Source organism: Protopterus annectens, chromosome 4.part0, assembly GCF_019279795.1.
Source record: "Protopterus annectens isolate FY-2018-M chromosome 4.part0, PAN1.0, whole genome shotgun sequence".
Taxonomy (NCBI): Eukaryota; Metazoa; Chordata; order Ceratodontiformes; family Protopteridae; genus Protopterus; species Protopterus annectens.
In genome coordinates, this window is record NC_056733.1 from 247,095,198 (window position 1) to 247,116,658 (window position 21,461).

The window sequence follows — 21,461 nt, forward strand, 5'->3', positions numbered from 1 at the left end:
CAAGCTTCCTAGTATAATAAGCCAACTTCAAGGAGAGAGCATTTAAGGGCCAGGTTATATTAAATTAAGTGGCATCTTGTCTCATACAGAAACACTTGTCCTTGATATAAGCACACCAGATGTCCATAAAAACATATTCTACAGCATACAGCATTTTTAGGTCAACATTACATCACTTGGGAATACTATTAAAGGTGCTGTAATTTATTTCAGTTTGTAGTAGTGAGCCCACCTATGAGCCATTACAGAGCTGCTAGAAGTAAAAGTAGGATTCTTGGATAAGACAAAATCTTTTTAAGTCTGATATACCAAGAGGCACACAGAAGAGCAGATGGAAACTGGCAAGTTCAGATGAATTACTGCATGCACAGCAACAAACAAGTGCAAAGTAATTCAGTTTGTGAAAAAAACCATCAAAGGAAGCATGCATGCATGCATACATATGTCGTGTGAAATAATCACAAGTGCAGAAAATGAGAAGACTGCTGGGCCAGTGCAACACAAGTCTGAAGGTTGGGAATCGTGTAGATGTATTCAAAACAGCTGGAGGAAATGGCATTCTGGGCAGGCATGGCAACGAATCACCAACAGAAAATGAAAATGTTACTACTGCTTCCTCAGCATCAATGTTAACCACATTGGATGTTTCACTTCATGCAGAAACAGAAAACATGAACAGGGCAAACAATCAGATACAGCAGTCATAAGTGAAGCCACGCCATGGAAAACAAAGGTAACTTAATATGTACACTCCTGTGAAAAGAAGAGGGGCAGAACATATGACTGAAACCTTTGAATACTTTAAGAGATTGAACAAAACCCAAGGCAGCAGCATACTTCGGGGAAAAATGAGGCGCAAAGTGAAAACATAGGTGGGGGAACTAGCTTTAGTGCTGGCTGACATTTTGATGACCATAACAGAAATTCACAGAACTGAAGAACTACAAATGCAGATTTTGTGGAATATATGCAAAGTCTGAAGTTATTTTACTCTGTAGTATTCTTCCTACTCTGAGATAGTATATAAATATATACAAAGTCTGATGTTGGCTACTCTGCGTAATACTCTTCATACTCTTAGATAGTATATACAAGTAGTAAAGTGTGGGAGCACAGCTCAACATGTAAGGGGGTACAGGAGTGAAGCTTCAAATGCAAAAACGCTTTAATGGTATAAATGCCTTGACAATTCACTGATTTTTGTTCGAATCACATTTTCATAAAACAGAGACCCACAATCTTGGTCTGGCAGTTTTAATAGAGAGCTGAGCTAACTTATCTGCAGAGTGAAGAAAAAAAACATGTTTTTCTTTCTTTCACAGAGAGATATTGAGAGTGAAGATGTACTTAAGCAACCTCACTGAAAAAGTACTGTCACCAAAACATACTATAAAATCAAAGTGTGCATGATTAAATGGGGACAGCTATACTGTAATTTTTAGTAGTTATAATGAAGTGTAAGGGAGACTGGAATATTGCATGGTTTGCAGCTGCAACCCATTTGATGGCTTTAAAAGTCTGTGAATGTTGTACTGATTATGGCCATTGCATAATTTCTATACACTATCACATTGCTGCCCCAAGCAACCGAATGACAGAGAAATGGGTTATATCATCTAAGTGGACATTTTGAACCAAATCATGCAGTTATTACCTGGAATCTGATTTTTTTTTTTTTTTTTACTGCTCCTGGTCAATACCTTTCATCAAAAGGTGGTATGAGACAACGGGGGGAACTATGGTCTCTAGTTTTCTAAGTGCATGGAGAGTGCACTAGAGCTGGATAGGATTATAAAATTCTTAAACAGAAGTACCTCCTTGTGGCAAACAGCTATCCATGTCAATCAATCAGCTAAATTTCTAAATCTCACATTTACAGGGAAACGTTTGATTAGTGGAAATTTTAAACAACATATTGCAAGTTGTATCTTCTTACACTGTACAAGTATTCACACCAGCTTTGTTAACAACAATCAAAGGGCAGATGATTAGAACTTACAGACTAACAGCTAGTGATTTTTTTTTTTTTACGGAAACAAGCTTAACGAATAGTAAGTTTCATAACAGACGGCACCCTGTAGGTGTCACTAAGCAAAGCATTAAAGATATTATGGTATCAAAAATACAAAAAATCCACCCATGTAGAGGAAAAGTAGGGATGACCTTCTACCACACACAAGCTGAGAAGCAACCCAGTAAGCATTTAACTATGGTTCTCACTTGACTTTTGAGTCCTAGGCTATATAAAAATATTACAAATAACTGGTAAATTCTAACAGTCAAAGCAAATCAGAGCCATATAATGGGGAAAAGTGCCTATTCTTATATGAAAAAGAAAGAAATTTGATTATTTCAGAATTTACTTATCGATTTGATTTATGTATTTATTAATTGTGGTAGAACACTGAACTACATGGACCTTTTTCAGATTCAGTCTAGAATTACAGTAGTTAAAGAAATAATCATTTTACTGTTTACAGAGGTTTACCTAAACAAAAATTACATACAGTGCAGGTTCAGAGAGACAGTTACCATGGCAGCTATGGCAAATTTACTTTGAAGATACAATTGTAGTTTTTACTCAGATGATTTACATAAACCCAAATTATATAGCAGAGTTTCAGAACGACAGTCACAATGACAGTTATAAGAAGCAATCACTGTAGTCTTTTACAGTTAGTTTAGGTAAGCCCAAATTTATATATAGCAGCCTTTCACAATGGAGTTTGCTAAACAAATATGTTAACTATGGTATATACTTGTTGTCATGCAAAGAGCATGCCTCTTAACCTCTTAGCACAATTCTGCTTAAAGCCAAAACTAATGGAGGAGATGAAGGGCCAAAAATCAGAAACAGATTTTAAATATTACTCTTGTAAACTTAGAAAGTCGACAAAATAAAAAGGGTTTGCATCAGCATTCATTTTCTAAAGGATATGAAGTCTGAAACTTGAAAGTGACCTCAATCCTCAATGATTTGCCAGAAAACCACAAATATTATAAGGAGCAGAGAAAAACAAGGTAAAGATCTGAGCAATCTGTGAAAATCTGAACAGGTGGAGAGGTATGATGGAGAAATAGGTATAGCACGAAGAATACTAATAAAAAGAACGGACAGACCCAAGAGTGATGAATGGGTTTAGGACAGGCAGATGTTATAAAAGAAGAATTTAGTAAGTTTAAGGAGGGAAATCATGTACAGCTGTAACTTGGTTCATTAGAAAGTCTGATAGTTTCTTACAATGGTTAGTTTCTAGGTGACATCTGTATTCAGAAGGCATTTGCATTATGCGTCTTTAGATATGCATTTTTTTATTTTTAAATTGAATTTTAGGCAAGACGGTATAGATTTTACACTAGGTGGATTTACTACAAGAAAGAATGTCTACTACAGTACTGTGGCGTAAGGGGATAAAGCTGTAACTACTGCCCAGGTGATCTGGGTTCAATTAGCAGTACTGGCATTTAAGGGGCTGGAAGGTAAGGATGAGCATGCCCATCCAAGGACGAGGACATTAATCAGAAATGCTTCCTGAGGGGAGGCGTGGTCCACAGATGGGAGTAACCTGCTGATGTGCCTATGAAAGCAGCTCACTTGAAAGTCAGAGGAAGGCAGGAGGAGTAGGTAGACCTGGCAATGGACAGACGCACTGGAACAGCTGGACAAAATGAATCAGGGTGGAGGAGAGGAAAAAAGAATGAATGAATGTTTGGACTGCAACTTTTTTGGGGTGATTGTAGGTTAGGGTTGGGAGTCACTTCAGGTTGTAAGCAATGGTTCTCTGGCAATCTTCCTGCATGGAAGATTCAGCTTACTTTTGCAGGTACCCATGTTGATTGATTCCAATAAAAAGGTTGGCAATTATACATTTCTGTCCATATTACAGGTATATTTTAAAATAGTCCCTTTTAAAAAATTTCAGTTCTGAAAAGCACTTTCACCTCACAGCGACACTTCATATGTTATATAACTTAAATTGTTAATTAAGCAAAATGCTGTGCCTATGGAACTTTTTATGTAGAAAAATAGTTGCATTAGTAGGCTAATATAACATATCAACATAACTATACAATTAAAAAGAAGCATGAAGAGAATTCCTTGTTCATGCACACCCTATATAATGTGCTTCCTATAAGACATTCATTTTTTTATACCTTAGAATAGCTATATAAGAGGAAGGGCACAGAAAACCAACTGGATGAAAGACTGTACTTATGGCAGGTGTTGCTTCAGGATATTGCATATGGTCGCAGTTTACATTCCCACTTTAGTAAATTAACTAGGAAATTTTATAAGAATTTAAAAAATATATTTTTTATTTACATTTCAGATGTATAAAATCATTCAAAATAACTGTCGTAGTTCAAAACACATGAACAACAGTAAAACAGTATAGATTACAATCAATCAATTGTCAACATCATCATGGCTTACAGACATGCATTACACAGAATACATGCATACAGTCAACAGCTTTTTCATTCCCAAATCTAAAAATATTCCTAAATCATCAGCAGCGAAACTTTCAATTTCTGCTATCATTCCTTAACAAAATGCCCTTTTTTTATTAATGACTACATTGTTACAAGTTCCTTCATCTTCAACATTTTTTAAGTATTTGCTACATTACAATGGTTTTATATCATGTGATGTATGTACTGTGTTTAAAACCTAGTTTCCCTTGTGCTGTAATATAATTAGGAACACAAAAATAAGTGCCATACTGAACAAGAGGTGGAAATGTACAGATCAAGAACTGTGCTGATAGTATTTACCTAGAAACTTCTGTTCTTAAAGTGCCAGTTCCTTTGCACCATTAAATGGAGATCTAGAGCAGAAGCTAGCAAATAAGAAGCTGGAACATTTTCTGTATTTTCTTGAATTATGTGACAGGAAAATTAAGCTTTTCTTTCTCAGAAGATTTAGGTGTTGATTTAGAGCAAGCAGAACTTAAATATTTCTGTTCTGTAATGTCTAAGAAAACAAATCTTAGAACATGAAAGCAAATCTTAGAACTCAGAGTGGAACTTTGCAGCTAGTGGAACCTATAAGTGGTGTTCTTCCAACAAAATACTATTGGACATTCTGCAGAAGGACTGCTTTACAACAAAATACAATATTAATTATGTGGGAAAAAGCATGGCGAACCACATATTTTACACAGGACCCTCTTATTTGATAAATAAGTAAACCAGGAAGTGCTTTGTTCCCCATTTCAGGATATAATCACACTAATTCATATCAAAGTAAACCAAAGTTTTAAATACTAAGAGGCCCTATCCCTGTATTCTGTCTCCTACAAGCTTTTGAGGGGAGATCTATGCCTGGCATACAGCACATTGTCAGATCCCACTCTAATGGACCTCCTGCATATCCACAAAACAAACCGCACCAGAATTACCCATTCTAAAGACTTAAACCTTGCCTGTGATATAAATAGGACCTGCTGGAGAGATAGGTATGCATCTCAGAGACTACCCCATCTATGGAACAGGCTCCACATCCATGTGAAGCCGAGTTCCTCCCTAACCCAATTCAAGTGCAATTTGGACAACAGGATGGGAAACTGGAAATTCAGCCCTGGTTTGGCACCTATGTCTCTAATGGACACAGGTAACCTGTAAATGGTTAATCTCCCAGGCCATGCGTACGATTATCAAAGGTATTAGAAACTGTCAAATATTTTGGATGCATGGTTAAGCTTTAAAAGGTCCTTGTGGTCTTTAGCCTAGTAAACACTTATGAATCTATGAACACTTGCTTTACTCAAGTACGGACCTGTGTTTCAGAAGACCTTCTCTATAAGGCATATGGAATGAATTACAGTTAACTGGTCCTCCTAGCATTTGCACCCTTCTTGTTATTTCAGGTACTGTGTTGTTGTGTATTTGGCTACTTTGACAGTTTCCTGTAATTCCCTGCTGGATTGTCTAAACCTTAAGAATAAGAATGAGGAATATGCTTTAAAATAATGAAATTCAAATGGGTCAAAGGTACAGAGGGATAAATCCTGACTATACCCCAGATGAGCAAAGACCAAACCCGATACCTGCAGCAATTAGAAAGACTCCAAAAGTATCTCACCAAGAGGATCAAGGGTCTCAAACAGATGCCATATGCTAATCGGTTAAAAAAACTCCAGCTCCACTCAGCTGCATACCGCCTACTTCGAGGCGATCTATGCCTGACATACAAAGCTATGTCAAATCCAGAATTAATGGACATGCTCCACCTCAGTAAATCTAAATCCCTTAGAGCCACACACTCGAGGGACTTGAACCTCAGCACAGAAATAAATAGAACTTGCTGGAGGGACAGGTTCATAACCCAGAGGCTCCCTTCGCTCTGGAATAGAATTCCAGTTCAGGTGCGGCAGAGCACCTCACTGAATCTCTTCAAGAAGAATCTCGATAAGTGGATGGGGGATCGTAGGTTTGTCCCAGGGATTACTCCCGTGTCACTATTAGACAGAGGCACAGTAAACTAAACCTTAAAAAGGGCACAGTATACTCAAATCAAGGGGTGGCGTAAGCCATACAGAATCGGGCTAGGCTTATAATTGCCCCAGGGCAGATAGCCTAGTATGAACCTATGAACCTACAGCAGATAGGGGAGGTACAGCCAACACAATTTAGTTCATCCTGGGTAGTGGGGCGGTTAGTTTAATCAGCTGTGATGCTGACACCTGTTGGACAACAAATGCAGCACAGAGTTTGGGCTGGAGACATGTATGGCTCTGCCTAGCTACATACTTAAAAGCATTAACATACACTCCAAGCTGTAGCAACCCCTTACATTTTGGCAGATGTACACATGAGCTACCATGGTATATATGGTGTGCAAGAGGATAGCAAACAGCCAGAGATGACCCTCCCCCTTCCAGCACCAGGCTCCTGCCACCACAAATACAAGGTACTCAATGGCATTCCTTTATGAAAACAGGAGACCCTCCCATGGGAGTGATATGTTGTGTTTATTTCAGGCAAAACAAGAAGAACAAAAAGGGTCTTTTGAATCTAAAGACAGAGTTGATGGTCAAGGTCTGGAATAAATAAATAAATATCCTTTCAAACACAATGTGGCAAACAACTGTGAAGGACAACTTGCATACAATTGTACTGAACCATAATGGCTACACTGTTACTTTTGGACTGGACAGCCCACACAGCATTTATTCAGAGTTTGTGTTGACAAAGTAAACTCTAGAGAGATTTTTTGTGTGTTTTATTTTATAATAATGTAGCATTATATGAAGGCAGATGCCAGCTTACCTCTGTCTTTACTGCAAGAATTTATCATTTAATCTGTAAGACTTTGTTCAATCGGATAGACATTTTGTACAGTGATTTTATGAGGTAAAAGTGTTTTATATTTTACTGTTTGTGTTAGGGGATTTAAGTTTGTGATAAGTGGTAAAATACTGCTTGCAAGTATACTGCAAAAGTGTCACTTAAAACATTAACTGTGAAGATGACACCAGTGAGGCCCACAAAGACCACAGTCCAGGATTTCTGGGCCACAGAATTACAGCAGAATAAAAAAAGGCTCAAAAAAAAAAAAAAAGATCTGAGAAAGGGTATGAAAACTTGAGGGACTGGAAAACCACAAAATGAGGTCAATCTGGACAGGTACGGAAAAAGAGCTACCAGTGAAAAAAGAAAAATGAAAACAGTGGTTTAACAGGGAACAAGGACAATTATATGTGTAAAAGAAATTAGATAAAGGGACCAGAAGCTGGAAATTGGTAATAAAATTATCAAGAAAGCAAAAGAGGACACAGACAGGGCCTGCAGCAGACACACAGAAAAGGAAAAAAGCATTTAAAAGAAAGAAAACAAAAAAGGGAAGGGAACCAGTGAACTACTCTGGGGAAAAAGACATATATCTTTGACTTGCCTTAGAGTACTACATGTCAGTGAAATGAGTTTTAGGTGAAACAAACTTTACGTGATTTGGTCTCAGTGAAATGGGTGTCAGTGAAGTGATATGAATCCCACTGCTCTGATATTCATAATTGGGAAAAGTTCTCAGACTGTGAGAAGATAACAAGTGGCATCTTGCAGGGGTTTGAGTTCTGGTTTTTACCCTACTTTGTGTGTGTGCTTCTCTCTTCACAAACAGCATGAAAAACTGTATCGGTCTCTATGAAGATGACACCAATGCTGCACAGACTGGGGATGTGGTCTATAAAGTTTTACCTTGATTTTCTATTTGTTCATTATCTGATGAACAGGGAAGTGGACTGATCCTAGCTTCTATTTACTTTATTTGTTACCTGGGTAAGCCTACTAAACAAAAGTGTTCCTTTTCAGGGGTGAACTAGGAGCACCCTCTGGTTAACTAATTTTTTTAAGAGTCATCAATTGGCCAAAAGGAATACTACCCTACTCTACAGGAAGCAGCTTGTTAAAAATGATAGTATTAATCCTATGTGCTGCCAGACTTCCATACATTTCAGTGCAAGCATGGTGCTGGGGGGGGGGAGTGCTATACAATCAAAGGGCAGAATGTGCAGGCTAAAAAAGTCAATAGCAGGAAGATGGCCTGTGGCTAACTACAGAAAACATTTGCCATCAGATTAATGCCGAGCTAAATATCTAGCAAGTATAAGCAAGAGAAATGCACATACAATAGGCCTTATAAGGAAATGCAGGTACAAAAAAGGAGACTAAAATGCAGAGAACATGATATGACATACAAGAACAGGATATGAGAGTTCAAAGATTTTTTTTTTGCCTGAAAAGAGGACAGATGGAGGGACAGGATATGGGCACACAGGAGGCAAATTTATTTACTTATTTAACTTTTTTTAATCAGAAAGTCTGACTGTGCAATGCTCTGCAACAGACGCCTGGGAAGAAAAACTCCATATGACATGCATTTGAATGAGCTAACAGTAAAAATATACAACAACACTCAGAATTTTTTTAACTTAATGGGTGATCACCATGCTACATACGCTGTATAGTATTTACAGCATGTTAACCTCAGACAAACTGAATGCTCATATTACGAATGTAATGTTAGCATACAGACAGTAGACAAGGCATATGCATATCTATTAGAGACCCATAACTAGGAGATTGCTATATAAAAATTTGAGAGTTTAGTGCTGCTTGATCTGACTGCAGGATGTGGGGAAGTAGTCATGGGGATGGTACAAGGACAGCACTATTATACTGATTAGTTATGGGGTAGTACAAGGACGGTACTATTATACTGATTAGTTATGGGGTAGTACAAGGACAGTTCTATTATACTGATTAGTTATGGGGTAGTATAGACAGGACTATTATACTGATTAGTTATGGGGTAGTACAAGGACGGTACTATTATACTGATTAGTTATGGGGTAGTATGGACAGGACATTTATACTGATTAGTTATGGGGTAGTACAAGGACGGTACTATTACACTGATTAGTTATGGGGTAGTACGGACAGGACTATTATACTGATTAGTTATGGGGTAGTACGAGGACAGTTCTATTATACTGATTAGTTATGGGGTAGTATGGACAGGACTATTATACTGATTAGTTATGGGGTAAGACAGGACTGTTATACTGATTAGTTATGGGGTAGTACAAGGACAGTAACATAATACTGCTTAGTTATGGGGTAGTACAAGGACAGTACTATTATACTGATTAGTTATGGGGTAGTACAAGGACAGTACTATTACATAATGGGGTAGTACAAGGACAGTAAAATTATTCTGATTAGTTATGGGGTAGTACAAGGACAGTAACATTATACTGATTAGTTATGGGGTAGTACAAGGACAGTACTATTATACTGATTAGTTATGGGGTAGTACGGACAGGACTGTTATACTGATTAGTTATGGGGTGGTACAAGGACAGTACTATTATGCTGATTAGTTATGGGGTAGTATGGGTAGGACTGTTATACTGATTAGTTAAGGGGTAGTACAAGAACAGTAACATTATACTGCTTAGTTGTGGGGTAGTACAAGGACAGTACTACCCCATAACTAAGCAGTATAATGATACTGATTAGTTATGGGGTAGTACAAGAACAGTAACATTATACTGAGTTATGGAGTAGTACAAGGACAGTACTGTTACACTGATTAGTTATGGGGTAGTACAATGACAGTACTATTATACTGATTAGTTATGGGGTAGTACAAGGACAGTACTATTATATTATGGGGTAGTACAAGGACAGTAACATTACACTGATTAGTTATGGGATAGTGCAAGGACAGTACTATTATACTGATTAGTTATGGGGTAGTACGGACAGGACTATTATACTGATTAGTTATTGGGTAGTACAAGGACAGTACTATTATACTGATTAGTTATGGGTTAGTACCAGGACAGTACTATTATACTGATTAGTTATAGGGTAGTATGGTATTATACTGATTAGTTATGGGGTAGTACAAGAACAGTAACATTATACTGAGTTATGGGGTAGTACAAGGACAGTACTATTACACTGATTAGTTATGGGGTAGTACAAGGACAGTACTATTATACTGATTAGTTATGGGGTAGTACAAGGACAGTACTATTATACTGATTAGTTATGGGGTAGTACAGACAGGACTATTATACTGATTAGTTATGGGGTAGTACAAGGACAGTGCTATTACATTATGGGGTAGTACAAGGACAGTAACATTACACTGATTAGTTATGGGGTACTACGGACAGGACTATTATACTGATTATATATTGGGTAGTACAAGGACAGTACTATTATACTGATTAGTTATGGGGTAGTACCAGGACAGTACTATTACACTGATTAGTTATGGGGTAGTGCAAGGACAGTACTATTATACTGATTAGTTATGGGGTAGTACCAGGACAGTACTATTACACTGATTAGTTATGGGGTAGTGCAAGGACAGTACTATTATACTGGTTAGTTATGGGGTGGTACGGACAGGACTATTATACAAGGAAGTACTTTTATACTGATTAAGAAATTCAAATTGTTGGAATGTTCAAATATTGTGTATGAATTATAGGCATTTTTTATGCTTATTTAAATAGGATTTTATAACTGAATATGTAAATATTGTATTTGTGAGATTGAAATGTTGGTTTATATTTCTTTAATTTTGTTAGATAGGTTAACTGCAAACAATGTTATTGGTGGGTTTGAATTGTAAGTTCTATATATAATGGGGACTTTGTCTTCATTTAATGGTTCTGAGGAAGCCTGACATCTTGTTAGGAGAAAGCGCTTAACTTTGAATTTCGTCTTTTGTGCAATATCGTGTTACTGTGGTTCCTGTTTCACCATGGATTACATTCTGTGGTGCTGAGTCGAATGGACTGCACAGTTTAATAAACTATTCAGCCTTTTAGCCATGGAGCAGTTTTTTTTTTTTATAGGTTCTGTTTTTGGCTTGTTTTTTGTGTTTTATACTGATTAGTTGTGGGGTAGTAGAAGGAAGTAGGGTCTATATTATATATTCGAAGCATCAAAATTTCAAACCTCATATGTTCAACAACATACGAGCGAAACTTGAAACCTCGAATATATAATAAAAAAAAAAAAAAAACTTAGTTTAATGCTCTGAGCAGGAGGGCAAGCCCCCCTGCACCCCCCATACCCCCTACTTAAATATACCAATTCCGAGACCATACTTCAGTGCAGAAAAGCAAAATGTTCCCATTCTGCGCGTACAGAGCCGCTGCATTTCACCTTTGAATTTTTCAAAGTTCGATCATATGGTGTCAACCATATGACATTCGAGCTTTGAAACATTCTGCAATTTAATAGGGACCCAGGAAGTACTATTATACTGTTTAGTTATGGGGTAGTACAAGAACAGTAACATTATACTAATTTGTTCTGATTTCATTGGGATTGCAACTTACATACTGGATTAGACTTGGAATAAGATGGAGCTTGGCAATGGGGTTATAAGTACAGGACATACGTCTTCAAAGAGATTTTAAATTGTAGATGAGATATTTCTGACATCAAGTTTCACAACTTAGCAGTATAGACAAAACACAGATAGTCACCCTTAAGATTTTTAGATTTTTGAGCGAGTACGAGGTACTGGTTTAGTGAGCATAGTTCTCGGGGGGGGGGGGTATCAGTTTAAAAGCTTGTTGGTGGGCAGGGCATCTGTCTGACTTACAGAGAATGAAAAGGCTACCAGTTTAGGTAAGGGAGTGATGTGCCACACAGTGATATATTTGGTTAATGTGGTTACTTGCAAACTTTGCGATTTTATTTTAATATTGCTTTAGTTTAGTTAGCTGAGAGGACTGCTGGTTAGTGAAAACTCATGAGGCATACAGTACACTTTGGAATACATAGGTATGAGCTATTAAACATATTCTGATATGAATGGTTTCATTTTATAGGGAACTCATAAGTTATCGTTACTTTTTTAAACTGCAAGTTGGATATGCTGAACAAATCTAAGGTCTGCTATTATTCGTAGTAGTTTTGTATTTTGTACTAGCTCAGTTCTAAAATTACTAACTCATTGTTATTAAAATCACTGTAGTTTGAAAGTTTGGTCGGAGATGAAAAGAAGCATTAGTTTAGTTTTACTTGGATTTACGAGTAGTTTAAATTGTTTTAGCCAGTTTTCAATTTTTGTAAAAGAATGCTGCAGGTCGCACCTTGGAGTTGACTGAGACAGCAGCACATGTTAGTACTGAATGATCTGTATATCGGAATCATTTTTCTGGGTGAGAGACTGTATGCATTTTATTTATGAATATATTGTTAATAATTAATTAATTATGTAATTAATATAATTAATTGTGAATAATATGTTGGAGCTTTTCTCCCTGGGCCTCCGCTGAAAATGGACCTGGTCCAGTCGGAATTTCCCGGTTAACAAATGTAAAATAAATAAAATAAATAAATAAAGAATAAATGTTCGAACATTGAATGTGGTGTTTGTTGCAAAGTTCATCAGCCCAGGATATGCACTGTGTTAGGAGGCTTAGGTGACTTTTAAACCAGCTGATTGTGTTGTTTGTGGTACCCAGTTCAACAAACTCTACGCAATAGTACGGCATGTGAAACTGTTATCAAATGCTTTGGGTGGGTCTAAAACTAGGGACGCAGCCATTTTACCTTGATTTCATCCATCATGAATATAGTTTATGAAATTTAGTAATGTTGTTTTGGGGCTATGTACTGGCCTAAATTTATGCCATGTTGTTTGTTATGTAGTTAATCAACTTTATCTGAACATATTTTAAGTACTTTGGGGATAATAAAATTCTTACAAAATAATTCAAATGCAAATTAAATTAAAACACAAATGTCATGGGATTACATTGGCAAAGAAGGTGATCACAAACAGAAATGGAAAGAGACAAAAACAAAAGTACAGTTTAGTCTTTACGATTAAGTATTTTCACAGAGGAGGTTGCGGACATATGGTACTGGTTACTAGAACAAATGGTATATGTTAAAACAGCTTGGATTAATGTAGGGGATTCAATGCAATATTTATGCAGACCTAAACCCACTCAAGAGTCTTATCCTGCCTGTTTATGCAAAGTACTGACCTGCTGTTTTGCCCAGAATAAGGCCAAAGGATTAGTGCATCTGAAAGTTTAGTGAAAGCAGTATAAAATAAAAAAAAGTACCAATTTCCCAGAGACTTCAAAAAGAAATCATACCCAAGAAAGATGCGTTTGTGAAGGGAAGGGGAAAGGGATTACAGATTTTATGTTAATTTTCTGTGGCTAGCAGTGGGTAAAAGCCAACATTTTCTGTGACACTAGCATACAGACAAAAAATATATATGTAATGTTTACTTACAATGTAAAGCACATCTACAGGGGTCATGCTTGTCCAAGTAGTGTTGTAGTGTGTCCCATCCGCCACCTACGCGCACCATTACATGACTCCTCAGCACCTGTGCAAAGATAAATGAAATGTCAAGTTCATGTGCCATCCTATATAGATATACATAAACGCAAGCTGCATTTCAGACAAGAATGGACAGCACAGCTTCAAACCCAGTGTGAAAATGTTCACAAATACATGCATTTATATACAATATTTGTCCTCAATGTGCTCATTATGACACATGCAAATGCACATTCACTCAAGCAACAGCCTACATCAAAGAAAAATATTACTCCAGCATTGCAACACATATCAATAAAAATTAGTTTAACCACTGTTAAGTCACTTATCACCCCCACACATTTACAAAGGCACTGGAGTCCATTTTAAAGTATGAGCGAGTACATGAATAGCCACTTTTGTGGTGAGTGTAAAGACCAGTTATCATTAACAAGTAAATGGGTTATACCCACGTTATTGGTACCAATATTCTCCCCACAGAGAAAGGACATATTACGCAAACAGCCCTTATGTGGGACTACATTAAAACATACAATCTGCTGTCTAAAGTCCACACCACCATGTGAATTTTATACTAACATTCTCCAACAAAAATATTAGGCTAAATCAAAGGCACACACGTTTAATGAGAGTACTAAGACGATAAGCAAAACCTAAACTCAGTAGCTGAAAAATAGTTGTTTACTACAAAAAAAATCATAACTAAAGTACAAAGCAATGAAATTTAGTACATATGTGAACAGAGAGAGGGGTGCTTCTTTACTAGCTATCACAACCGAGCAACCAAGTGACAATTCATTACAAACAGTAGTAAATCTAAGTAAGCCTTATTAAGGAGAAAATGGATAAAAATGCACTCTATTTCAATCCATGTGCCTTCAGTTTTGCATTTCAGAACCTCTACCATTTGCTGGAGTTCATGTTCAGAGTCTGTTTGTAGTGTCACTTCATCTGCATTGGGCAACCTTGTTAATCTGTCAACTCTGCCATGTTTGTTAATGTAGTGCAGTATGACATGGTTTTAGAGCTGGGACCTGATGCATACCCACTCCCACTGGAAACCCCTCTGTGACTCTGTACACTGTTTATACTTTTGTCATTGTGTCCCTGTATACAACCTGCATTAATGTTTCTGGGACTTTGAGCCATTGTAGGACTGCCCAAATCAGACTTCTTGGGACCTTTTATATGCTTGCTTCAAGTGAAGGAATGGTCAGTTGGTCTCCTTCCTCATCTCCAGCTTCATATTCTTGACTGTGTGTCACAATGCAAACATCAGGTCAGTTATACTATATCCTGATCTAAATCAGAACTCCTTATGTCCCATCTTCCTTTCTACTACTCTTCAAATTAACTTAATCATCCTTTCCAAGATTTCCATGCAGTGTGGCAGGAGTATGATACCTCTGTACTATTGTCAGTTGTGAATATCTTCTTTAATTTTCTACATCTGCACTAAAATGCTTAGTCTCCAGTCATCTGGGATATGCCTGTTCATATGCCTTTCTCTCCACATTGCGATGAGTACCCTCAAAAGCCATTCGTCCCCTGAAGATCTTGACATTTTGATAACAGTTGCAGTGATTTCATTTGAGTACGCCTCTTTTCTTGACATTTTCCTTAGTGCACTTTGTACTTTTTTCTACGGTGGGTTCTTCCTGTTTCAGGATAGGCTGTGCATGCAGCCGTACAGTTTTCTGCAGGGTTTTCTTCATTCAGAAACATTTTGAAGTACTTTGTCTGCCCTTGAAGTCCTCTATTATGATGAACAGATTGTTGCTGGAATCCCTTATGAACATCTGCTGATTATATTCGTTATCTTTATGTCACTGCCTTGAAACCTAATAGAGCTTCTTTCTTCCACCTGCTTAGTTACTTTCCAGAAGCTGGCTATGACTAAGCAACTGGCACAGCTTAGAAAACTGTTACACATATTGTGGGCTGATGAGATAAAGGACATTAGGCAAAGCGCAAACTGAACACATTTAACTCAAAGAACTGCCCACTGCGGTAAAGATCACGCAACCCATAGTAAATAATACACTACAGATGCCAGCTTTGGAATTCAGGCTACAAGTATACAGCAGTCTGGGGGTTCAGAGCATCTAGAAGAAAATAAAACAAAAGAAAGAAACATTCAAAATAAATAACTATGAAAAAATGAAACTAATGACAGTTATGCAAAGCAAAAATACACTAAACAAAAGGGCACTGCTTTGATTTATCCCTGGTCTGGCACCTGTGTCTCTAATGGAAACAGGCAGCCTGTAAATGGTTCATCTCTCAGGCCCATGTTTGTACATGTTTTATCTCCCAAGCCCCTGATCACCCTTATTAAGGGTATCAGAACTTGTCAGAGATTTAATATGCATGGCTAGGCTTAAAAAGGCCCTTCTGGTCTTTAGCCCAGTATGCACCTATGAACCTATGTAATACCTAGATTACAGAGAATGGTAACACTGAACAATCACAAAACATTACGTCTCCAGAAAAAATGACATGACTGCCAACAGAGAAAGTAGAAAAAAGAGACAAGGGGCAGGCTAAAGGTAAGATCTTTAAATTGAACTTGGACGGATTAAAGAACATTACTGTAAGAAAAAAGGAGAGAGAGAGAGGTTGAACCTAACAACTTGGCTCAGGCTATAGTAAGTGCAAAGACAGTTAGATGAGAACTGTATGCTTGGAAATGATGTAGGTGGTGAAAACAGTGATATTATTACGAGTGATTTATTTTGTAACAATTGAAAGGGCAGACATTGCTGAATTAAAGGTGGGACATTTTTCAGAGCCAGTCAGAAATGATATACTAACTGGAGATTCAGTCATTAGAGGAACTGATAATCATATTTACAGAGAGATGACGAACATCAAACAGTTCCATGCTTGCTAGGAACAAAAATGCAGGACATAAGTAACGCTTTAGAATGTCTTAATATAAGGAAGCATTGAGTTGTTTTTATTCATGCTGGCTCAAATGATCTAATCTTCAAGAACTCACTGTTAGTAGGGAACTTACAGTCTTCTTTGATAACAGTTTGTACAGATGTCAGGACACATTTTTTTCCCACAAATCACATACTGAAACTAGATTTAGGTCAGAGCGAATGAAAAGATATCTGGGGTAAATGCCTACATGAAAAATGGCCCATTTTAAAAAGTGGAATTGCTCAGAATATCCAAACCTAATTTTGAGACTTACATTAAGACAGGATAGAGTCCACTCTTCAAAACAAAGGAAGATAATGTTTGCGGCAAATATATTACAATATTTGACTAACACAAGGATTCTGCCCAGTCATTAATCAGTTTCAAGATTTCAAAATATGATTTATCAGAATTGGTTGTTAATGCAAGAAGCATTAGTAATAAAATTTTGTGTGTTGCAAAATGTGCTGCATTCCCACAAGACTGATGTTCTTGTTTGTGAAACACAATTAAAGAACAATGACTGGAAACCAGTTATGTAATAGTATAAATGTAACAAAAATCAGGTGGAGTTGTTACAATAGGGATTAAAGATTGTTAGACCTGTAATATCCTTAACAATAGCACCAATACTGTAGATTGTGTAGCTGCGACAAGAAAGAGAACCCTGGAACATATGACTGTTGGGGTGTACAGAGCACCAAAGTCATGCACTGATGACCTGAAGGAATAGATACATTTCTTGTAAGAAACGAAGGAGAGAAATCTCATAGTAGCTTTTGACTTAAATATACCATAAATAGTTTGGAATAATATTGATTTGACAACACTAGTATGGACATTTACAACAAATGTTCAAGAACAATTGTAGATTGTAAACAAACCTACCAGGGAACAGAACATACTGGATATTGTGCTCCTAAGGATAGGACTGTTACTTCTTGTGAACTTTTACCACCTTTGATGTGCAGTTATCCTGGGGTTATTAAGGTTAAAACTACTGCTAGATAATTCTGCCAAAATGTAGCTATTGCACAGATGAATAACAACAGATTTTATGGAAGCAAAACAATTATGTAAAACTAATTGTAGAAATTATTTCAGAAGAAAGACAGCAGAAGTTATGTGGCAAGTTTTGAAATTGAAATTGTTTGAATGCAAAAAAAAATTAAAACGTTTAAATTCAGAATTTAGGCCACAAGGTCAGGAGAATACATTTCCTTAAGAACAAGATACTTAATCATGATGAGAGAAAAAAAAACATAAGAAATGAAAATATGGTGAAAGTATAACTTTGAAATCTGAAATAAAGACACTGGATAGCCAAATTAAGCATATTGTAAGACAAGACCTGAATATTTAAAAAAAATTTAAATATATTGACCACATTAGGAATTCACTATCGATATATACAAGATGTTGTAGGAATAAAGACAAGCAAATCGATAAACTATGCAAAGATTCTAAAAAGCTATACTGACATATAACAGACTGCATACAGAGTTACAAGATAACAAACAGTTTGGCTCCAAAAAGGGAGAGGTAATTTATGCCTGTAACTTCCAAGTAACAAACTCTCTTCTCTACTTATTGTCCCATTAGGCATCCCACAAGGATCCATTCTAGGTCCTCTCCTATTTTCAATCTTCACCAACAAGCTTCACACTGCCACCAACCACACCATTACCATACAATGCGCTGATGACTCCACACTCATGCGCATCCCCCTCACTTTCTAAACTTCAAGAAATAACCCAAAAAAACCTTTACAGAGGTAGAATTCTGGTTTTCTGATGCTCAGTTAATCCTTACTCCCAATAAAACTAAACTTATGACTTTCTCGAACAACAAACCATCAGACTTCCTGTTCCCCTTAATGATTCATTCTTCTAATAACATAAAAACAGAACCTGTTTCTCAAACTAAGCTTCTTGGTGTTACAATCGCTAACAAGATGAGATTTGACAAACACATTACCCAAACTATTAATAACATTCACATTAAATTAGGCTCCCTTTACAGAGTCAAACCCTTCTTCACTGAGTCCACAAGACAATCTATTCCTAGAACACACCTAATCTATTCTCTTCTTTATGCCTTACCCATTCTCGCCAATTTGTATAGAACTGACCTGGCAAAACAAGAAATCTGCTACAACAAAACTGCCAAATTCGCCACCAACCCTCCTCATAGATCCCGTCACTGTACTGCCCTACGCCAACTAAACAAGCTTGCGCTCCCCAACTACTTCACGCACATCCAACTTACTATGGCCCAGTGCATGCCCTGCACTCTGCAACCTACTTCAATCTCAATCTAATAAAAGACTACTTAGATCTTACTGACAAATTCCTCTTACAAATCACACAAGCTAACAACTTTTCTGGCGACTCTCTTTACTCCAACCGCACTGCCAGAACATTGAACTTAATCCCCCAAAACATATTTCCACACCAATTAAGCTACAGTTCAAATCTCTACTCAAATCTTACTTATCTAATTCTTAGCTCTGTTCCTGCCTTACACCGGGCTGATGCCCCCCCCCCTCCTTCCTGCCTTCTTTATAGGCTTTCCTTCACTACACTACATTGTTAACCTTTACTTACCCAACCTGATAGCAGTCGCTCTTTCCCATCTATTTCCCCTCCTACACTCTCTCTCTCTAGATCCCCTGTCTATTCCTCTGTGCCTCATCCCCTGTCTATTCCTCTGTGCCTCATCCTTCTCTTACTTTCTGAACCTCTCTACTACGTCATACTCTAAGTTCATTTCTCTCTTGGTTCAATCATGCCCTTCTAAACAAAGCAAAATAACTACATCCTTCTCTTTTATAGTTATCTGTTCTGTATTTTCTTGAATATCTCTATTTATACCTCTACTATATGAGCTTATGTGCTGTATAATTTATTTGTAACAATCTTTATTCTGTTTGGGGTTTTCCCCCTGGGCCTCCATTAAAAAAGGGCTTGTGCCCGGTTGGACTTTGCCAGTCAAAAAACATTAAATAAATAAATAAAATAAACTTCACACTCAGAAATTAAATTGGATTATGATAAAAAAGTAGTATGCCAACAGGACCCAAGCAAAAGCACAGTGGAGACAGAATTAGTAATAATGACCTAAGAACACTTCAATGCGAATTTACAACATCATTAAATCCGTTACTCAACAGGTTATTTAAGCATAGGGACATTTCTCAAGAATGGAGACATGCACTTGTTAAACCTATCTTTATGGGAAAAAGGGCAAACCCAGACGCATATAGACCCATAAATCGATTTTCTTATTGTGAAAAGTAATGGAGAAAGTTATGCTAAATAAATTGAGATTTGAAACCATGTATCAGAATGCATATGTCAAAAATACATCTATAACTACCTGTAATGTGATGTTTTGCAATAATATAACAGCTATAAATGAAAAAGTGATCTGTGATATAACTTATGCAGACTTATCTTCAGCCTTTGATAGGGTCATACACTAAACACTGATCAATAAATCAGAACAATTAGGTATTAATGTAATCTTGATAAGATAGATAGCTGTATGACTTACAAACAGGACTTGGCAAGTATCCTACAGCAAATGGACAGGTGAAATTCTAGGCTACAGTCAGGGTGTGCCACAGGACTCTGTCCTAGACCCATACTTCTTTAGGTTGCATCTTTCGGATCTACCTTTTATGCAGATGGCTTGAAAATGGGAAAACTAATTACATCTATTACAGAAAGGACATGCCTGCAAAAAAAAAAAAAAACTTGACTAAATTGACCATTTGGGCTCGGGAGAATAATACGCTGACAAATATATCAAAAAAACACATATACGAGAATTGGGAGAAACAGATTGGCTGGTGAATTTTTAATACAAAACACAGTGACTGAAACTGTGGATTTATTTAAGGACCTGGGTTATACAGGTAGATCCAACTTAATTTTTCTTCTGATGATATCAACCAATTGGTTAATAACAGCTGTAAAAGTACAGGCTGCATAAAAACATTTATAAAGTCAAGGAAATCAGAAATTATGACATCAGTTTGTAAGATACATTAGACCCAAACTACACTATGGAATTAGAATATTGAAACCTTAAACGAAAATTAGCATGACTAAACAGGAAAGACTACAATTGCAATACACCAAGGCATCCATGAATATGAAAGTTTAAGTTATTATGAAAGATTAAAACATCTGAATTTGCACAGTGCCTCATATAGATGATGTTATTCGGGTTTATATGGAATTTCGAGACACCTACCTCTGATAATACCTGGCATTATTAGAGTAGTAGAGAATTATCAAACCACCTTTGTAGGAGATCATATATTAATGCGAGAGGTACTAAATGATTTTCTGACAGAGTCGCTGATACCTGGAACAAACTACCCAATTATATTACACAAGCACCAGTTTAGATGTTTTTAAGAACTTGGACACTTACTATGGGGGGTGACTGCTTTGGTATATTGGCAGGCTAGAAGGACATTATTATCCATGCTTGAAATATGAATATGTATGTATGTATGTGTAAATAATATTTTATATGTGCACACACACACACGCACGTGTATATATACACACACACACACACACACACACCCTTATAGCAAATATTTCCCAGTCTTGAACCAGCCAGTTATTCCACATTTAGTCCGCCTGTTGCCTCTTGATCTGCATGTGACACAATTTGTT

The 21,461-nt window shown here is 36.9% G+C and overlaps 1 protein-coding gene across 1 annotated transcript in view; it reads right to left on the minus strand.

Moving 5' to 3' along the window:
- The window catches only part of LOC122800241 (GAS2-like protein 2A), an 862,925-nt gene that overhangs the window by 42,875 nt on the left and 798,589 nt on the right, over positions 1-21,461 (minus strand). The window contains exon 4 of the mRNA XM_044069733.1: positions 13,789-13,885. Coding sequence (XP_043925668.1) covers positions 13,789-13,885 — 97 coding nt within the window. The remainder of the gene's footprint in view (positions 1-13,788; positions 13,886-21,461) is intronic.